Raw genomic sequence first — 19,583 nt, forward strand, 5'->3', positions numbered from 1 at the left:
CCGTATCAGCCGTCGGGTTATGGCGTTTCGTCTTTGTCACCTTGCAGTTTAATTAATGTCAACTCTAATAATTTGTGCACATATAAACCGTGCCCTCAATTTAGTTGTCAGTTTTTTAGCGCCAAATACGACTTGTATGCGAGAAAATAAGGTACTTAACAGGATTTTCTTAAGCTATTTACATGGTTGTCAAAATATGGCAAAGTGAATGAATTCAGTTAAGAAAAAAATCGCAAATAAAAGTTTTGCATCATGCCATGTTAATTTAATCCAGAAGCTACGAAAATGTGCTACAAAAAATACTATTTCTTCAAATACAAACACGCGTAAAAAACACTTTTTCATTGACATTCGGCTTGATTGGAATTATTTCAGCACATCCATAAAAAAAATACAAACAGACCATAGATACCTCAAACGCGCCCCTGCGTATCATCTATGATGCTAAACTAGCGTTGTCATTACTAAACAACACACAGTGTAATATACAGTGGAAGCTCCAAAGTAGAATACAGCAATGAACAGTAGAATCTTCTTCAAACGAGGTTTTGGATTATTTTAGATTTAATTTACCATGGTGAACTTTTCTTTCTACTTGAATAAAGAATTTAGTTTTGGGATGGGAACATTTTGAAAGTCAACAGGCATCAACGAGCCCCTTGGAGCCTCCACTGCATCTGCTAAAAGGCCTCTGGGAGTGTGCAATGTATACTTAAAGAATAAAATGTGACTTTGTGATGGATTAAAACACAACTTGAAGGCAATTTTGCACAGGACCTCAAGACATGTCCTTTTTACCTCTGAGGTTTGAGCGCTTTGTTTGGTTTTGACCATGTCCTGGATATGTGTAATTGTTTCCAACCTTTGGAAATTATCTATCAGTGTGATGTACAAGGCTTCATATGGGCATTTTACATCTAAATGCAAACATTTGCTTCCTGTTTGATTATGGATATAAGGCAGATATTCTTGGGAAAAGGGGAAAGTTCTACTGATATACACACAGAAAGACCTGAAGAAAGCATATGCGCTGTAAAAAAATTACTTTGGTCAGAAGGCTCATTGTATTGGTTATCGGAGAGAAAGAAGGAAGCTCATCTAAATGCAAGGCCAGCTTCATTGCATAGAATCTCGGTAGTGCACTGTTGCTTCAAAAACAAAAAGGTTGTGCTCCTTTCCCCATTTTCATCAGCAAAACATACAATAACTACCTTTAACATAACAAAAAACCTACTTTGAAATCACAAACCAGGGTCAAAAAATCCTAAACTCGTCTATTTCACGATAGGCTTCTGCTGAATCCGTTAAACACCTTCAACGTTGAAAAAAGATAGTTGATCATGTTCGATGAAGTCACACGGTAGTAGCGTGCTATATGGATTACCTAAGCACCAATTCCCAATTTTCTGTCTCAAAAGGTATTGTGTTTTTGTTTTTCTATTTCTCATTGTTTCTCACAATGGAAACTGAAAGGTGAAATTTCAGTTATCATTTTTTGTAGCCTTCCCTTAAACCATGATGTTGAGTTTTCTTAGGCTTCCACACGCTGCTTGAGATTGAAAAAATTAAGTCACTTTAAATGAAAAAAATGATTGCATGTGTCTTGGGTCAAACAAAATGACAATTTTTATATTTTGAAAATGCAATTTTCTGATCTATACACTCAATTGTTTATTAATTAGAGAAATGGAATATTCAGTGTGCCAGGTCTTGATTTATACTTTTCAGAAATGTATAGCCCTTGAATTATGTTTCATGGTTACAAAAAATGTCTAATTGGTATGGGTGACTGACAGTCAACACACTAACTTTACTCTTTATTAAAGTACTTGTTTTGGGGTGGAAAACTCTCTAAAATACAGTAATCCTTTGATAATCGCGGCTTCACTACATTCACTACATTTTTTTTTTCTCGAGAGGGAAATTTTTTTGTAAGTTCAAAATATGTGACAATCCACGCTGAAACTCACAAGCGGAAGCCACTCCTCTGTCCTCGGCTTGTTACTAGGACTCAGCACTGAAGTAAAAAAACATATTTCTATATATATTTTTTTTAAATAGGGGTACCATACTTCGTGGTTTTCATTTATCATGGCCATATCTGGTCGACATTAACCGTGATAATCGAGGGATTACTGTACCCACATCACACGAAAAATTCAATTTTTGTCAACTCTTACTCAAGACGATCTAAGCAGAGATTGGGACCAAGGACCTCTTAACTTTAAGGAAGAAGAGATATCCAGTACTTCACATTGTTGCCCCAACTGAAGCGGAAACTTCACAAAAAACATTTTCTTACCCATTCCTGTTTCTGCTTCCAAAAATCTTGACAATCAAAAGTAGTTTTACTTCATTTATATTTGATTTCATTCCTAAGTACAAAATTATGCCAGCATGGACAATATGACATGCCACAACCCTGATTTTCAAAAAAGTTTTTTACGGAAATCAAGAGTGCTGGTCTTTAATAGCAATCTCCCAACATAAGAAGCACAGACCCCTGATACCATCTCTTGAGGGAAAAGAGCACCCCTTTGTCTTTGTGACAACCGTCATGACCGTATGAACAAAATAGTTATAAAAGCACCAAAATTCTGAGCCGACCACAGTGAACATCCCTCCCTTTTTTTGTGATATTTTCTCATACCAACCCCGTCATCAACTAACAGGGACTTCAGCATCCCCATCCTTGTCTGAAATCTCATCCTGGATCTCGTCGGTGTTCCCTGAGTCGCTGCTAGCCGCTGAGCTTAACGACGGCGAACTCCTGCCACCTTTGATCATGCGCCGGCATGTCTCCATCTGTACGTCCAAGCCACGCTTCATGCTGCACATCTCCATGTACTCGTGCAGGTGTCGGTTCATGTCACTCTTGGCGGTGGCCAACTCCATCTGAACCCATGTGAGGAAGAATTAGAAAGCCCACTTCCTAACTTCCACTAACAACCTAGGCAAATCTACAGGATTCCAATTTTAGTTTCTCAGGAACAATTGTTGTTCTCTGATGCCCCACCACTGGGACGAACCAAACTGAGGCCTGCTGCCCCATGATTGCCAAAGTATATACAAAATATGATACGAAACAAAGAGCAGCCCGCATTCATTTTATGTTCGTCACCCCTGATGTATTAAGTCAACTTATAAAATAAATTCCTCAAGAAACAACTTTGTGATGAACAATGGTCTAAGGCAGACTGGTGTGCCGTGAGCAATGATCAGTCAGGTGTGCCAGGGGAAATTTCAATAATAATAATAATAATTGATGAGAATGACTACTGTTAATATAGGCGACAGTTTTACATAAAAATGTTTAAAGATGGTGGTGTCCCATAAGATTTTTCAATGCAAAAGGTGTGCCGCAGCTCAAAAAAGGTTGGGAAACATTGGTCTAAGGAACATGAATCAGGAACTCACCAGCAGGGTCTTGGAAAAAGATTAAAAAGTGCCCGGAAAAGGGGCTTTTGGTCAAACTCCTGCGTCCACCTGGAGCACATTGTTTTCTGGGTCGGAATGGGACCCTCCACCTCTCTCGGGGGGGTGGCAACTACTCCTTCACAGGCTGACTCTCGCGTCTGCCTACAGCGTACTAACCTGTTCTGGCAATGTGGAGAGGCAGCTCCTTCTAGCCAATCGGAAGCCAGCCAGTTCTTTGCGATAGACAATGTGAAAATAACTCTACCACAATAATAAAAGATACTGGATGCAGAAAGTGTATTTACATTTTGGTGTCTTTGATTTTGTTTAATGTTTGGCAACTTGGGATTTTTTCTGTATTTTTGAACTTTTTCCCCCCTAACCAGGCTGTTTGTCACCTGAATATTTCGTACATAAAAGCGTTCGTAAATAGACGTAACATTGTATATCCTTACAACTTTTGGAGAAAAGGGTGTTCCTGGATGTCGATAAATAAATGATATCATGAATCACAGTTTATTTTGTTAACCCTGAGAGATTAACATTTTTCATTACAATGATATTTCAAGAAAAGAACCTCACTGAGCCCTTTTTGACCCATTTACACATCTAGGGATGAAATAAATTTAACCTGACCTAGTGGGGATGTCTACCTCCTAGATACAAAATCTTAGTGTTGTAGAAAAGGTAAAAAAATACACAAATACTGTATCTAAATTTGTGGAAATAATTACATAAGAAAAGTTGTATTTCAAAGTACCTCGATCTGACCGATAGTCTTCTGGTATTCCTTCTCTCTGTTCTCAAAGAGTGACTCTGTCTCATCAATAAGGCTTCCGAGGCTTCCGTCTTGGGAGTCCTTGGAGAGAACAGAAAAAAAAATTAGGCTCATCAATCATCCACGCGATCTCTTCCAGAAAATGAGAGAACCCACTGGTTCTGTGCCCATGTCACCCGGAACTGTGTTGGTGCAGGGCGGCGCCGTCGTCGTCATAATGCCGCATGGTACATTATAGTTGGCGAAGTCCTCCCACAGCAGCAGTGTCTCCGCGTTCTCCTCCCATGTCAGACTGTCGCAGTCATCGTCCAGGTCGAATGTCTCACGCCTAGCAACAGAGGGGTTATCTGAACAATGTCTGGATAGGGTGAAGAAAGGGAGGAAAAGAAGGGGAGGAAAGAACTAGTGAAGCAAGGTTAAGCAAAGATGATATGCAAAGAAGAAACGGATTTTCTGTGTAAAATAAGTGTAAGAAAAGACAAGTCAGCACAGAGAGCCATTTTTAACATTGATTTCGCCAACAAGTCTTCAATCAAACAAGGAAGTGTATCACATGACGAGTCAATAATGCTCAAAATGATCTCATCCAGTTTCACTTGTTACCACTTTGACACATGAATTTACATCTCACTCTAGTGTGATACTTAAATCATTGGTTCCCTTTAGGGTACCCGGACACTTCGCCGACGGACACTTGGCCGACGGACACTTGGCCGACGGACACTTGGCCGACGGACACTTGGCCGACGGACACTTGGCCGACGGACACTTGGCCGACGGACACTTGGCCGACGGACACTTGGCCGACGGACACTTGGCCGACGGACACTTGGCCGACGGACACTTGGACGACGGACACTTGGACGACGGACACTTGGACGACGGACACTTGGACGACGGACACCTGGCCGACGGACACCTGGCCGACGGACACTTGGCCGACGGACACTTGGCCGACGGACACTTGGCCGATGGACACTTGGCCGCCGGATTCGCTTGCTTTCAAAACTATATTCATGAGAGAGAGTTTGTCATTGCATTGACAATGTCAGAGTATTGATATCTAAATATCTAATATCAAAATTATCAATAAGTTGCGTATTATTGGCGGGTGTACATGTTTTTTAATTTAAGTGTTCTGTGTGACAGAACGAAACGTCCTGTTCTCGTGTGTGTATAGACAAACTTGCCTTGCCCGTGCCCATCCCACATTTTATATTATTATTGTCATCTACCAACACCTCTGTTAAAGTGGTTGGATCAGAACTTCAACGTAAGCCTCTAATGCACTGTATTATATTATTTTTAACCCTTATGGAGCACTCTTAACCCATTGGCTTCCATTGACGGCGGTAGACGTCCCATTCATGTTGACTGTGCTCTATAAGGGTTAAAAATAATATAATTCAGTGTATCAGAGGCTTACGTGGAAGTTCCGATACGGTATATACACACGAGAACAGGAAGTTTCATTCTGTCACCCAGAAAACATAAATTGAAAAACGTACACAATGCAATTATATGCAATTTATTGATAATTTTGATAATAGATATTTAGATATTAATGCTCTGACATTGTCAATGCAATGACAAACTCTCATTCTCTCATGATTATAATTTTGAGAGCGAGAGATTACCTGGTTGATCACTTTCAACAGTAAAATCTCACTCTCTCTCTTAGTGTGTGCATCGCCACCCCATGTTTAATTCACTATTGGCAAAATGTCTAGTGCGCAGCTCAAACATTATTTCTTATTATTCTTGTTTAAATTACTAACTGAAGGTATAACAATCATCTGGATTGAATAATTAAATTCCCACTCATATCAATGGTTGTCTTTTTTCTTTTTGTGCGCTGGTTTTCCTAGATCTTGAACAGGTTAGCAGTGTTACCAACCAACTAACTAAAAAGAATATGGATAATATCCCTTTAACTTTTAATTATTGGAAATTGTTAGGAGAATTTGGTAAAAGTGATATTGCAATACTTTATGGAAACACTAGAGAGAGTTAAGTGCCTATTGTTGAGAACACCGCAGTACACAACAGTATGCTGTCTTAGTGCAGATGTATACACATGGGTGTGGTGGTGTGATAGTTACTTACAGCTGGTTGAGCATGCGCTTCATCTCATCTGTAATGTTGAGAGTATCTTCTTCCAGAGGAGTAGGGTGTGCATCCATCTCGGAAATGTCCTCGTCGGATAACGCCTTACGCTCTTTTCTTTTGCAGCATGCTGAGGCACCCTGCTAAAAAGACATAAATTGAAGGCTAAACATCTCTACACACTGACTTCACCTAAATGGAGTAAAGGCTAGAGCATGTTTGATTTTCAGTAGTGATTGGCACAAGTGAGTTTTTTTCCACGTTATGAAAGATACAATTTATTTTCTGCTTAGATTTTATTCATAGACGTCAAAATACATTTTATTTAGTTTTATCTGTATATATTTTTTCTATTTTGAAATAAATTACCGTATCGGCCGCACAACGTCATAGCGTCATGCAATTTGCAGTTTCATGCATGTCGTGTTTTTATGAGCATATAAGCCGTACCCTCGATTCAGTCATCATTTTTGGTCGGACAAAAGTGGTTTATACGCGAGTAAATACGGTAAAAAAAAAGATAGCTTGCTAGTTAGACTTTGGTGTTTAAATAACTTTGAGAGAACATGTATATGTCTGTTTGCAACATTGTTGCTTGCGCCGCCCAAAAGTTCATCAATTGCCCCCAGCCTACCCAGTTCAGCATCTACGAATCCTGGTGCTTTAAAAGGGCGGAGAGCATCAGAAAAGACAATACACATACCAGCTTCCAGCACTTCAACCTGCAGCCGCTACAGAGCCATAACAGCCAGGACAAACAGACTCAATGAGAGTTTCTTCACAAGAGCTGTCACCATACTCAACTCGAGTTCTGCACAACCTAATTGAATCTAATTTCTGCTGCCTATACTACTTATTTATTATGTTGACCACTTAATTATGTATTACTATTTAGTGATTATTTATTCATCATTACTATATTGATTAACTGTGTTTGTTTGTTTCTTGTTGCGTTCATAGACTCAGCGAGTGGTGCGCTCTCTCTCTCTCTGCTGACGTCACTTGGACTACTTATTTATTTATTATGTACTGATTATTGTCTGTTTGTTGTTATTTGTGCACTACGTGGTGAAACCTTTAAATCTCATTATACCTGTATAATGACAATAAAAGCACTCGATTCAATTCAATCAATAATTATAAAGCATTTTTGAAGTCCGCTGATCATTGAATTCTTCCAAGGCTTCCATTAAATTGAATAGCAGTTGGCAGGGAGCTTACAAAAACAAAACAAAAAACAGGCATTGCATCAACGAGGTACGGGGAAAGCGCGACAGTCTGTCCCTTAACAACGGTGCCTAGGACGTGTGATTGGTCAGTGGTTGTACGTATTTGAGAGGGAATCAGCATAAGGTAAATTGATAAAGATAAAACTTGCAAACATCATAGCAAGATAGCTTCCTAACTTTCCCACCAAAAACACTGAGGCACACTTCAAGGGATTATATATTTCTAGTGTTATTTTGAATTGCTAAAATCTTAACAGTTGGGATAATTGGAGATCTACAAACAGTGTTGAGCCAGGCTGAGTGAATTCAGTGGTATTTCTAACAAGTATGTGTCCAGAACACTGATTTGCTCTATTTAAGAACGAAATAAAATAAAAAATATATATATGTATATATTTTTTAAAAACATCAAAAGTTGTAAAAGAACTTTCTTCTATCTTTTTTTTTTATTTTATTTTGGGGGCTTAGTTCTTTTTTTTCCCCAACAAACCCATTGTTTAAGGACTCACCTTCTCTGGCAGTGACCTGCTGCTGAACATCTTGGACATGTCCTCTGAGTTGCGTTGCTGCGCCACATCACACAGCTTGGCTGTGATGTCAATCCGTCTGCAGATGTCCATGTCAACCCGCCGTGCTTTCTCTTGAATTTTGGAGTCCAGGTCAGACATTTGCTACATGAAAATGTAAACGATCTGTCAATTCCATTCATTGCGCAATGATTCAAAAGACAGATAGCTGTTGAGTTTGTTTTCATCGGTTCATAAAGCAGGGGTTCTTGGAATTTTGTTAGTGTGATGTGAAGAAAATCCTAACTTTTAATCTTGTCCTGTTTTATTTATTCTGATATCATTTCAATGAAATAACATTGAAAATTTGGTCCATATTTTATCCCTTCAAAATATATGATAGAGAATACCGAGAACCGTATTTTCACACCTTTAAGGCACATTTAATTTTTTCTCTAAAACGATCGATGCACCCAATCGGTCGGTGCGGAGTACCGTATTTTCACACCTATAAGGCACATTTCTTTTTTTCTCTAAAATGATCGATGCACCCAATCGGTCGGTGCGTTTTGTCTGTTCACTAAACTCAATTTTTGTATGGGCCTGATCGCTTGAGTGACTGGCTTTATTTCTTGCCGGCACGCTGCTTAGTGCGATCAACCCAGGAGACGTGCACCCTAAAAATAGCCCCTCGCGCATTCCAAGCATTACGGTAAATCGATTCAAAACAACCCAGGGGAGTGGCCAGATATTTGACTTCCATGTGCTTGCAGCACTTTTAACCCTCAAAAACACTCCTAATTCTTAAAGTAACAGCATATCAGAGCTATGCAGAGGAAAAGCTTATTCAAAGGATATTGGATTAGTTGGTCAAAATCATGTCAAACACGATCACCAAAAATGGTGACAATATCTAAGAATTACTTTACACAATCTCTAGAACAACACAATCAATTTATTCATTACCACTTACCTGTCTCTGGATTTCAATATGTGGGATTAGGTAAACACAGAGAAACATATATTTTGTTTAAAACTGCATATCTGATGTACAACAAAATGCTTTTAAGGGTATACATTTTCTGGAGAAATAATAAGCTTGGAGTTGTCAATTTGAGTACTTCAACCGAGTACAGCGGTTGGAAGAACAGCGGGTTACAAACAATAAAATTACTTCTTTCAGTGAAAAATTTCTGAGATTGCTACCACCACATTCTTTTAAGAACAGAATGGTTTCCCTGTTTACTTTTGTCACCGAAAAATAACAAAATGTTATCGCTCTATCACAGGGGTGGCGAACACTGCTCTCGAGCCAGAATGAAATCTCTTTTGAAAGAAGACCCTATTACATTTTGGAGAGCTGTACTAACTGAAAAATACCAGTGTATAAAAAGAGCCCATCTCACGCTGCTGTCTATGTTTACTTCAACAATTGATCAAACCCCCATTAACCGCGATAACCGAGGTTTTACTGTATCCCATCACAACAACAAGGTCACAAAATATGTGAGTTAGTTTGGAAAAAACACTTCACTGGGCATGTTTGTGTTAATATTTTGATACTCCATAAATTTATGTGACAGATCCTAGCAGTGTTTCTGAAGTGAGTTAAGTATACTTTTGTGTTAGAGTGAGAGAGAGAGGTACTACACCAAACTCCAATGTCTTTAATGTGTTAACTCTGGCTAAATGGCATTTGATAGTTGTGTTGAGGGTGGACACTTACCTTGAAATGAACAAATTCTTGTTTTTTTTAGGGGTAGAAAGTTTTATGGTGAATAATATGGTTTAATTGTGTGTTTGGCGTGTCACTGAGTGGTGTGGCTCTTTGACTCTCGCAATTTAAAATTTTTGCTCTTAGTGTCTAACTTGTTTGCCACCCCTGATCTATCAGATGGGGTGAGTACTTACATCGCTCATAAGGCTCTTGAAGACCACCAGTTCCGCCTTCAGTCTCTCAATCTTGTCGTTCAGGTCAACTTGAACCTCCGATGATTCTTTGGCACGCTGCATTAACCGTCAGGGAATGAAAAGAAGTTAAAAGAATCAATAATGATACTAGCATTTTGCTAATATTTAAATTTCCCTTAATGCATATCACTTCAAGAACACGTGAAGATGCAACCTCATCAAAATGCTGTACATTATGAGAATACAACTGCATGATATACTGTTCATGTCTAACTTTACATTATTTACAATGCTTGTTTTGGTGAGTTCAAGTCTATCCCAACTGACTTAAAGCATTCATCGACAGGCAATTAATTGTATGGGACACATATTGTGCAAGTAAGCATTCTTAGCAAACATTTACATTCTTCATTAAGCTTAATATACATGTTTTTTTGTTTACATGAGAGAAAGTCAGATAAGAGAACATGTTACCAAGGAGAGTTGAGTGATTAATTGAAATATTAGGTAAATTGTATTTTTGAGGATTAAGTTTATTATTGAACAACAACTATATTAATGAACCCTAAAGACTCATGAATAATAATTATTGGGAGATGGAGTGAGGTCTTTTTTTTAGTCTTGGCTATTTTCGGAGGATATTTTAGCCTTTGGGTAATATTACTGTGCATAAAGCAACTTAACAAAAACGTATATATACCCATTTTAATTAATTATTGTCACCAGGGACACAATTATTAAAGCGCAACATTCAGAATTATCACCCTACTATCACCCTTCACCACTTTGCGGCTTAAGTACATCACATTTTTTATCTGATGTTATCTCATTTTCTGAACCGCTTTATCCTCACTAGGGTCACGGAGGGTGCTGGAGCCTATCCCTGCTGACTTCGGGCTCGAGGCGGGGGTCGCCCAGAATTGGTGGCCAGCTGATTGCAAGGCACAGGGAGACAAAAAACATTCACGCTCACACTCATACCTGGGGGCAATTTAGAGCGTCCAATCAGCCTACCATGCATGTCTTTGAAATGTGCGAGGAAACCAGAGTACCCGGAGAAAACCCACGCAGGCCCGGGGAGAACATGCAAACTTGTTGGGTTTATTCTTTTTTACTATTATAATAGTTATATTAATTCATTTCTTTATTAAATCATTCTCTTTCTTTTCTCTGTATTAATTCATTACTTTGTTAAATCATTCTCTTTCTGTTTTTCAAAAGTCTTGAGGTCACACCAAGTCATCTTTAACCTAGACAGCCTGTTCCAGGATGGTTATACAAACAATCCACCCAATCTGGGTCCTTGAGATTTGGTGGGCCCTTGGTGACGAGGACAGGGCTATTCGGACAATAACAAGAATATTGTTATCGTTATGTAACCGTACACTTCGGGTTTTTCTGTATGTAACGATTATATGATTATGATTATATTATATGATTCTTAGGTCAAGGAGGTTGTATAATTACTCTAATCTAAATGTTGTTAGGTCTAGTCCCTGTTTTTGTTATTAGTAAAATACTTTGATTGTTATTGTAGTCCCAGATGTTGTTTTTACTCATACGTGATGGAATGATCAACAACTCTGTAACTTGTGACCATAAGAATGGGACGAAAACGTCTATTCGGTGAGACGTTCGGAAGTTGTAAGGGACACTTGCTGACTCTCCCCTTCGGAGGCTTTTACCCATTGTTGTATCCATTTCTATTTAATTAAATGTCAATAATTGAATAAGATGTCTTCCTGCAGTTATTGATAATTACGGACGAAGGTAATTATTAATGAACCTGACATTTTGGTCCTTCGAGCCATGGAGGTCAATATACCGGAGCGAGAACCCAGGCGCTGCTGTTCGACATCTGGTAAGTGACCGTGCGCACGGCGTCTTCAAAACCCTTGGTGGGCCGGAGTTTTTCGACGGGGGCGCCTGGATTCTCGGCGGTTGAAGACTTTTCCTGCTGGAGGGAGACATCTGATGGATCTCGGGTAAGTCCACATTAATGTCTGCATGTTGTGAAGGTGTTTACAAATGCGTTAAAGGGACATTGTATGTGAGGCCCATTGTTTGGGCTGGTTTCGCGTCCTGGGTGACGGCGATAAAACCCTGTGTTTATACTAGTCAATGGCAGGTACGGTGGGGCACTTTGCTGGAAAGTGTCCTGTGTCTCAGGGGTAGGCACGAATGTATTGTACTAGAGGTACAATATTGGGGCCGGGGAGTGTCCTGTGTCTAAAGGGTAGGCACGAATATACGTTGTATGTTGTTTGTGTGGTTTCTGCAGTAAAATTAAGGAAAGGCCTAGGAGATACAGTCGATACAGTCGAATAGATAATAATAATAAATAATAGAGTTAACTGTGTGAGGCACACGAACTCACTACAAAAAATAATAGTAAAATATGGGAAACACGTGTTGTAAGGCGGGTTTGGATGACGATCCAAAAAATACGTCTAACTTGTAAGGATTGGAAAAAAATTGGAAAGACAAAGCGCTTTAAAAATATTACACAGCTATATTTATGGATAAATAAATATGGGTTTGCTGGCCAGCTTAAAAATGCATAAAATGCAGGATAATATATACACTAATGGAGGTAATATACATATATAAATAATATGTGAGTGGATAAAAGTGTAACAGCTTGTTCCACAGACACTAATGGAGGTAATATACATATATAAATAATATGTGAGTGGATAAAAGTGTAACAGCTTGTTCCACAGACACTAATGGCGAAATAAGGCCGGGGAGAAGTTAAAAAATACTATTTTGGGAAAATAGTGGGGGCTCCCTCGGATAACGGGGATATATTTAAGACCGTGGCGGCGGGAAAGTACTGTTTGGTAAGGAAAAATAGCGGGGCCTCCTCGGCTGACGGGGAAAATATTTACCGAGATAGGTGACGGGCGCGGAGGAAGTTTAACAAAAATAAAGGGAGCTAGAAAATTAATGGGGACACTGGTATTTGATTTGGTTAATCCGGGTATGACGTTTTGTGATTACAATAAATTGGGTTTTTTTTTGTGATGCTTGGGCTTGTATAACAACAATTAGAATGGTTATTTCCAAGTGCTGGTGGTGCTTTGTTAATATAACCTATATGTACTGTCAATTTACAGCAATGTGATGGCTTATTGCAGCTTGGTTTTTGATCCCGTCCGCTAGCGGGAAGATGGTGTTTAAAAAGACAAAAGAATATATACAAAATGATCATTTAAATGTTTAGCAGGGAATGTCACCTGTGTTTTTATTATGCTCTAGACTTGCCAAAAAATGTGTCAACTGCGGGGGAAGCGTTTCTGGTGCAGCGGCTGCTGATTAGATGGGAGTGAAACATGTGGGCCGCGGGGCAGACGATTTAACTGTGTTGGGCTTTCGGGAGCGTTCGGACCGTGTAAACGACTAAAATTTTGTGATCCTTTCCGTGAAGACATTATAATAATAATAATTGGCCTTGGGGGTGCTGAAGCAAACTTGAGGGCAGAAAATGGGTTTTTGCCATATTGTTGTGCTTGCAGCATACATATTCTGGATATATGGGGTCTTGGAAAAATATTGTGATGTAGTTGAATATCGGAAGAGGGGTTAATTTGACGTTTTAATGGTTGTCTTCTCTAAAAAGCGTTGTATTTGGGCACAGGGAAAAAGCTGGTTTGTAAACATAAGATAACAATGCTGTTTTCGCAGCAAGAGTGGAGGTCATAGTTAACGGCTAATTGCGTTTTCTGTTTGGACTTTTCAGAATAAGAACAATACATGGGCTGCAAGAAATGCAAGGTTATGCGAATGCTTTCGCATTGATATTTTGGGTTTTAAAATGAAATGCATTAAGAGGATAGAAAAATCTGTTCAGTAAAAGGTTGATTTGGTAAAAAGCTTTGGATTTGGGAAATAGACCAAAATAGTCATTTTTGAGCAATTGTGGATTTCAAAGGGCTCTTAGTTAAAGGAAACTAGCTTTTGGAGGATAAAATAATATTAATACTATTTCAGATTTTTTTGATTATTCAAAATACTTTAATCCAGGAGGTTGGCTGTTTAAAAGAAAAAAAGGCCAGGATGACAAAATTTCCAATATTATGGTATATTGGTGACGATAAGGTTTTTAAAACATTAAAGTTTGTAATTAGGAATTGTCTAACAAAAGGTTGATTTCTCTCATTTAATTGTTGTAGATTTTTGTTTTGGTAACAGGCTATGGGAAATGACTCTTGTCTTAAGTAAACATCATATGAGGTGATTTACAAAGTATAGTAGGTATTGAATTATTTGGCTGTTAACGACATCAGATGGGAAATTTACAATGCAATAGTGGCATGATAAAATTCATGGCATTCATCCAAATAATTAGGTGAATTGTAAATAAAATAATTGGTTTAGGATGAGCATATTTTCCCTAAGAATGGAGTAACATGGAATGTTTTTCAAAGTGCACTTGAAAGAACATTGTCTGTTGTCCTGGCGGGAGGAAATATGCTTTGTCACAGGTCATATTGATGACTTTAAGGATATTACGGATTGGATAAGCATTGGTCAATTGATACAACCAAATAACGTTGCTTTTACGGCTTTAAGGGCATGCAAATTGGTTAGAACTTTAGCAACGATGGGGTTAATACGCCTGAATGTTACAGTGATAACGAGTGACAATAACAAGCTTAGATAAGGGAGGGAAAGGAGAAATTCTCCAAATTCCAGAATCTGGCTTAGAAACAGGTTATGTTAGTCGTTTTGGGTTTTTGACAGGATGTGGTAGTACATAAATTCTGGGAAATTTTGGGAAATTGGGGACCCCATATCTAAAACAAGTTTGAGACAAATGTGTAAATAGGCTCTATTTGGCGCTGGATGCACGAATTCTAGTGGGGCCTTTCATGTTTTGAAACAAGTGACGCTTTAGGTAGATGGGTTGTCTATGAACAAAATGGGATGGGGGAAATTCGCTTACAAATTCGGCGTGTTATCTTGGTTCATAGAATTTGGAGTCAAGGCGACGTAATAAAGGCCATAGGCGTCATGTTGTATAAATTAGGCGTGGATGAATTTGTTTTACAAATGATGGAGATTATCTTATCACCTGAAACAAGTAGAAACAAAATTGGATGGCCGCATTAAAAGGTGATTGGCATGCTATTAGAGGGAATTGGGATTTTCCAAAAACATGATACGGGGCCATTAGGTCATGGCGGCTGTAAAAAATAAAAACTTTAGATGTGAAACTATTCCCACCTCAATTCGGGGAACAAACAGGTAAACTGATAGCATTAAAAAGGATATAACTTTGTGTGAAACTTGAAGGTAATTTTTTACAAACGGTTAAAATGCTAGAGTGGGGGTGTGTATATTAAAGGATCTACTAATGAATGCGGGGTGGATCCAGACCTTCCGGAATGTGGGGTATTCATGGCGTCCTCGAGAATTTGTGGATTTTCTCCGGGTACTCCAGTTTACTCCCACAAAATGAAATTATGGATGCTAGACTGGTTGAACACACTAAATTCTTCTGTTTATGAGTGTGAGCGTGAATGATAGTTTGTCTTTTTGTGTTTTTTGATTGGCAGACCACCGAGACATAATCTATCAATAAAAGATCAATAAAGAAAATAATTTGGGCTTGAGTCAAGGGAAGACCTATGTCTCGACAAGGGGGAGGTGGCCTTGCTACAACGGCACTACAAGGCTTAGGGTTTAAATCTATATGCATACCCACATATCCATTTCAAAAAATACATATAGATTTTATTTTATTTTTATTAGATCATATGGATATCATTCCACGATATGGAATTCCAGAAACTATTTATAGTGATAATGACTCCCATTTTGTTAATATAATAGTTGTCTACCATCCACAATTGGCGGACCTTATATGAAGTCCTGTTTGGTAGACCTTACAAATTGTTATTATTCACTACACAATGACAATTGGATGATGAGGCGAATCTATCAGAGAAAAAAAAAAAAAAAACGCACACACCAAATTTAGACTATCAGAGGGAGATTTTGCTTCTCAACAGGAAACGGACGAAGCGACGGTGATTCTTGAAGACTGGATGCTGATAAGCAGCATAAAAGAAGAAACATCGGAGCAACGCAAAGTGGGAGGGTCCTTGTTACTGAAAGGGGACACGGATGCACCTTTCCCACAGTAAGAAGGTTGTCTAAATTGAAACGTTTCAAGAGGAAAACTCCCTAAACAAAGACAAAAAGTCATGTTGAAAACAATTATTGCTTTTGGGGCAATGAGATTAATGATGATTGTGATTCTATTCCTTTCCACAGTAGGGTTGTTTTCTCCAGTTGGAGAAAAAGGCGGAGGCGTTTCAATTGAGGATACACCTTCTTACGGGAGGGTAAACCGAGAAACATACACATTTACATTTAATTAACATTACCTACTAAATCAAATTTCCACATTGAAAATATATATTTGGACTCGGCGACGTCCCGGTTGCCATACAAAAAGAGATGGTGGGAAATATGTGTGGTACATTAACAGCAAAAAATTAAAGATTGGGAAAAGCCTTGTTGCAGAAATTGGTCAAGATTGGAAAGCTTGGACTGACATATTAACCTGTGAAATTTATTTCTGAAACAGGGATTTCCCAAACGGGGGATAATTGGGCGCTGTTAATGGAGTGTAAAGAAGGCAAGCACTATGTGGAGCTACTTTGGTAAAAGGGTGGTCTCAATTGAAACATTGAGGGGACGGGTAAGATAAACTTTCTGACTTAATAAGATACGGGAAACACCAATATTAATTGAAAAGATTATTGCTCAGCAAGCAATACCATAAAACTATAGGGAACTCTTTTATATTGGGTTTGACGTCTCCATATGGTTTAAATTGAGACTAAACCATCTTACAAAGGATTAGGATAACCTACCAGACAAGGGAAAATACGATGGGGTCTAACAACTCCCTCAATCACCATTCATTTGGGGAAAAGTGTTTTTACAAATGAAAAAACGTGTCCTACTTGGCAAGAAAAAATATTGAAGCAGTGTTTATCCTGTTACGCGGTAAATAGGAAGTCAATTTTTCCACTGTTTAATCATTTTACCTGCTTAAACCTTACAGGGCATGGTCTGAAGCTGGGGGCGATAAATGAGACGTGGTGTACCGGCGTTCTAAAACAAACTACACCCCTGATACCACGTTCTGGCCTATGGTGGCGGGGTGGTAGATAAATTATACGACTCCTGCCGAAACGCGGCAGGACTAGGTACTTTGGTCTCACTGCTCTTACCGGTGTCTGTTTTTCCATCCACAGTGGAGGAGATACAATTGGCGGCTCATAATTCGGAGGTGAAGGGTCGACCCTCCCGACATCGTCGAGAGGCATGGAGGGAAGGAGATCCAACATACATTGATGCGATTGGCATCCCCCGGGGCGTACCAGATGAGTATAAGCTGGCTAATCAGATCGCAGCAGGTTGGGAGTCTATCTTCCTTCTAATCACCCCAAACAAAAATGTGGATAGAATAAATTACTTACATTACAATGTTCAAAACTTGGAAATTATACTGAACAGGGATTTGTGGCCATGAAGGAACAACTGGCAGCTACCAGTCTGATGGCGTTCCAGAATCGCATAGCGGTGGATATGATCCTTGAAACAGGGGGCGTGTGTGCAATGTTTGGAAAACAATGTTGCACCTTCATACCGAACAACGCGTCACCCAGTGGATCTCTCACCAGGGCCATTACTGGCCTGCAAACACTGAACCGCAATATGCAAGAGCACTCTGGAGTAGATACGTCCGCATTGTCAGATTGGTGGGATAAGACCTTTGGAAAATCTAAAGATTTGGACTATAGGCACAATTACCGCTATCCTAACATTGTGTGGGTGATGTAGTATCCCCTGTTTGCGCTCCTTGCTAAGCCGACTTATAACTACTGAAATTGCCCCTACAAATTCTAAAGTACATGAGTTGTATCTTATGGGACGGTTTGGGGAAAGCAGTGAGGTCCAGGAGTACGGTAAATCCGAGGACCAATTGGACGAATATAATTATGTTTTTTCTCTTTCAGACCAGCCATGGGAGTAAGGAGTAGGCGGATAAAATCGCAGTCACCGACATTTCCATTTAGTGATTACTAAGAAATGACTAATAACATACATATTATAAAAACGGGGGAATGTTGGGTTTATTCTTTTTTACTATTATAATAGTTATATTAATTCATTTCTTTATTAAATCATTCTCTTTCTTTTCTCTGTATTAATTCATTACTTTGTTAAATCATTCTCTTTCTGTTTTTCAAAAGTCTTGAGGTCACACCAAGTCATCTTTAACCTAGACAGCCTGTTCCAGGATGGTTATACAAACAATCCACCCAATCTGGGTCCTTGAGATTTGGTGGGCCCTTGGTGACGAGGACAGGGCTATTCGGACAATAACAAGAATATTGTTATCGTTATGTAACCGTACACTTCGGGTTTTTCTGTATGTAACGATTATATGATTATGATTATATTATATGATTCTTAGGTCAAGGAGGTTGTATAATTACTCTAATCTAAATGTTGTTAGGTCTAGTCCCTGTTTTTGTTATTAGTAAAATACTTTGATTGTTATTGTAGTCCCAGATGTTGTTTTTACTCATACGTGATGGAATGATCAACAACTCTGTAACTTGTGACCATAAGAATGGGACGAAAACGTCTATTCGGTGAGACGTTCGGAAGTTGTAAGGGACACTTGCTGACTCTCCCCTTCGGAGGCTTTTACCCATTGTTGTATCCATTTCTATTTAATTAAATGTCAATAATTGAATAAGATGTCTTCCTGCAGTTATTGATAATTACGGACGAAGGTAATTATTAATGAACCTGACAAAACTCCACACAGGTGGACCAACATGAAGTATGATACTAATTATATGGGTGATCCTGCTTCGCAGGTTGTCAATTATCGCGGTCATTAGAATTAGAGGGATATTAGAGGGATTTTTATAGATGTTTCTGACATTCAAAAGTAATTCAGTGACCAATATAGCCACCTTTCTTTACAAGGACACTTAAAAACCTGACATCCATGGATTCTGTCAGTGTTTTGATCTTTCTATGATCAACATAGCGTGCGGCAGCAACCACGACCTACTTCTCTGTTCAGAGAGGTGTACTGCTTTGCCTCCTTGTAAATCTCACATTTGATGAGGTACCACGGGTTCTCCATGCTGTTCAGAACAAGAACAAAGCCTATGCTTTGACTCATTCATTTATAACAGACAATGGTGTATTAGGTCATTTTGTTACCTGACATGTTTTGATCCCAGGCTTAGTCAGGCGAGTACAATAATCCCTCGAATATTGGGGATAATGTCGACCCGACATGGCCACAGGCGTGACCGGACGTTTGTACCGGACGTATCTCAAATTTCTCTTATGCATGGGCACTCATATGTCAACGTATTACTATATTGATAATCTGTGGTAACAGGGTTGTGTAGAATTTTTGAATGGGCAAGTGTCATCAGGGGGAAAATTTAGCAAAATTAACATCACATTTGAGGTGTAAAACTTGTCATGATATATTTATGAGAATCATGTGTGCATGTGCAATACAGTATGGTTTATCTAGTCTAGTTAAACATTTTTGGTTAAAACTGGAAGTTTCACACCAAG

General features: G+C 38.9%; 1 protein-coding gene across 4 annotated transcripts in view; it reads right to left on the minus strand.

Moving 5' to 3' along the window:
• Positions 1-2,030: 2,030 nt before the first annotated feature.
• Positions 2,031-19,583, minus strand: part of iffo2b (intermediate filament family orphan 2b) — a 35,629-nt gene continuing 18,076 nt past the window's right edge. The window contains exons 3-8 of one of the 4 annotated variants that reach the window (XM_077725647.1): positions 9,948-10,043; positions 8,040-8,201; positions 6,302-6,441; positions 4,352-4,553; positions 4,178-4,276; positions 2,031-2,895 (exon numbers count right to left, since the gene is read on the minus strand). In XM_077725647.1, the coding sequence (XP_077581773.1) occupies positions 2,662-2,895; positions 4,178-4,276; positions 4,352-4,553; positions 6,302-6,441; positions 8,040-8,201; positions 9,948-10,043 (933 nt within the window). In that variant the 3' untranslated portion in view covers positions 2,031-2,661. Of the gene's footprint in view, positions 2,896-4,177; positions 4,277-4,351; positions 4,554-6,301; positions 6,445-8,039; positions 8,202-9,947; positions 10,044-19,583 lie in introns of all 4 variants that reach the window. The other 3 variants (XM_077725649.1, XM_077725646.1, XM_077725648.1) reach the window with 3 other exon arrangements.

Source organism: Stigmatopora nigra, chromosome 10 (genome assembly GCF_051989575.1).
Source record: "Stigmatopora nigra isolate UIUO_SnigA chromosome 10, RoL_Snig_1.1, whole genome shotgun sequence".
NCBI classification, from domain to species: Eukaryota; Metazoa; Chordata; class Actinopteri; order Syngnathiformes; family Syngnathidae; genus Stigmatopora; species Stigmatopora nigra.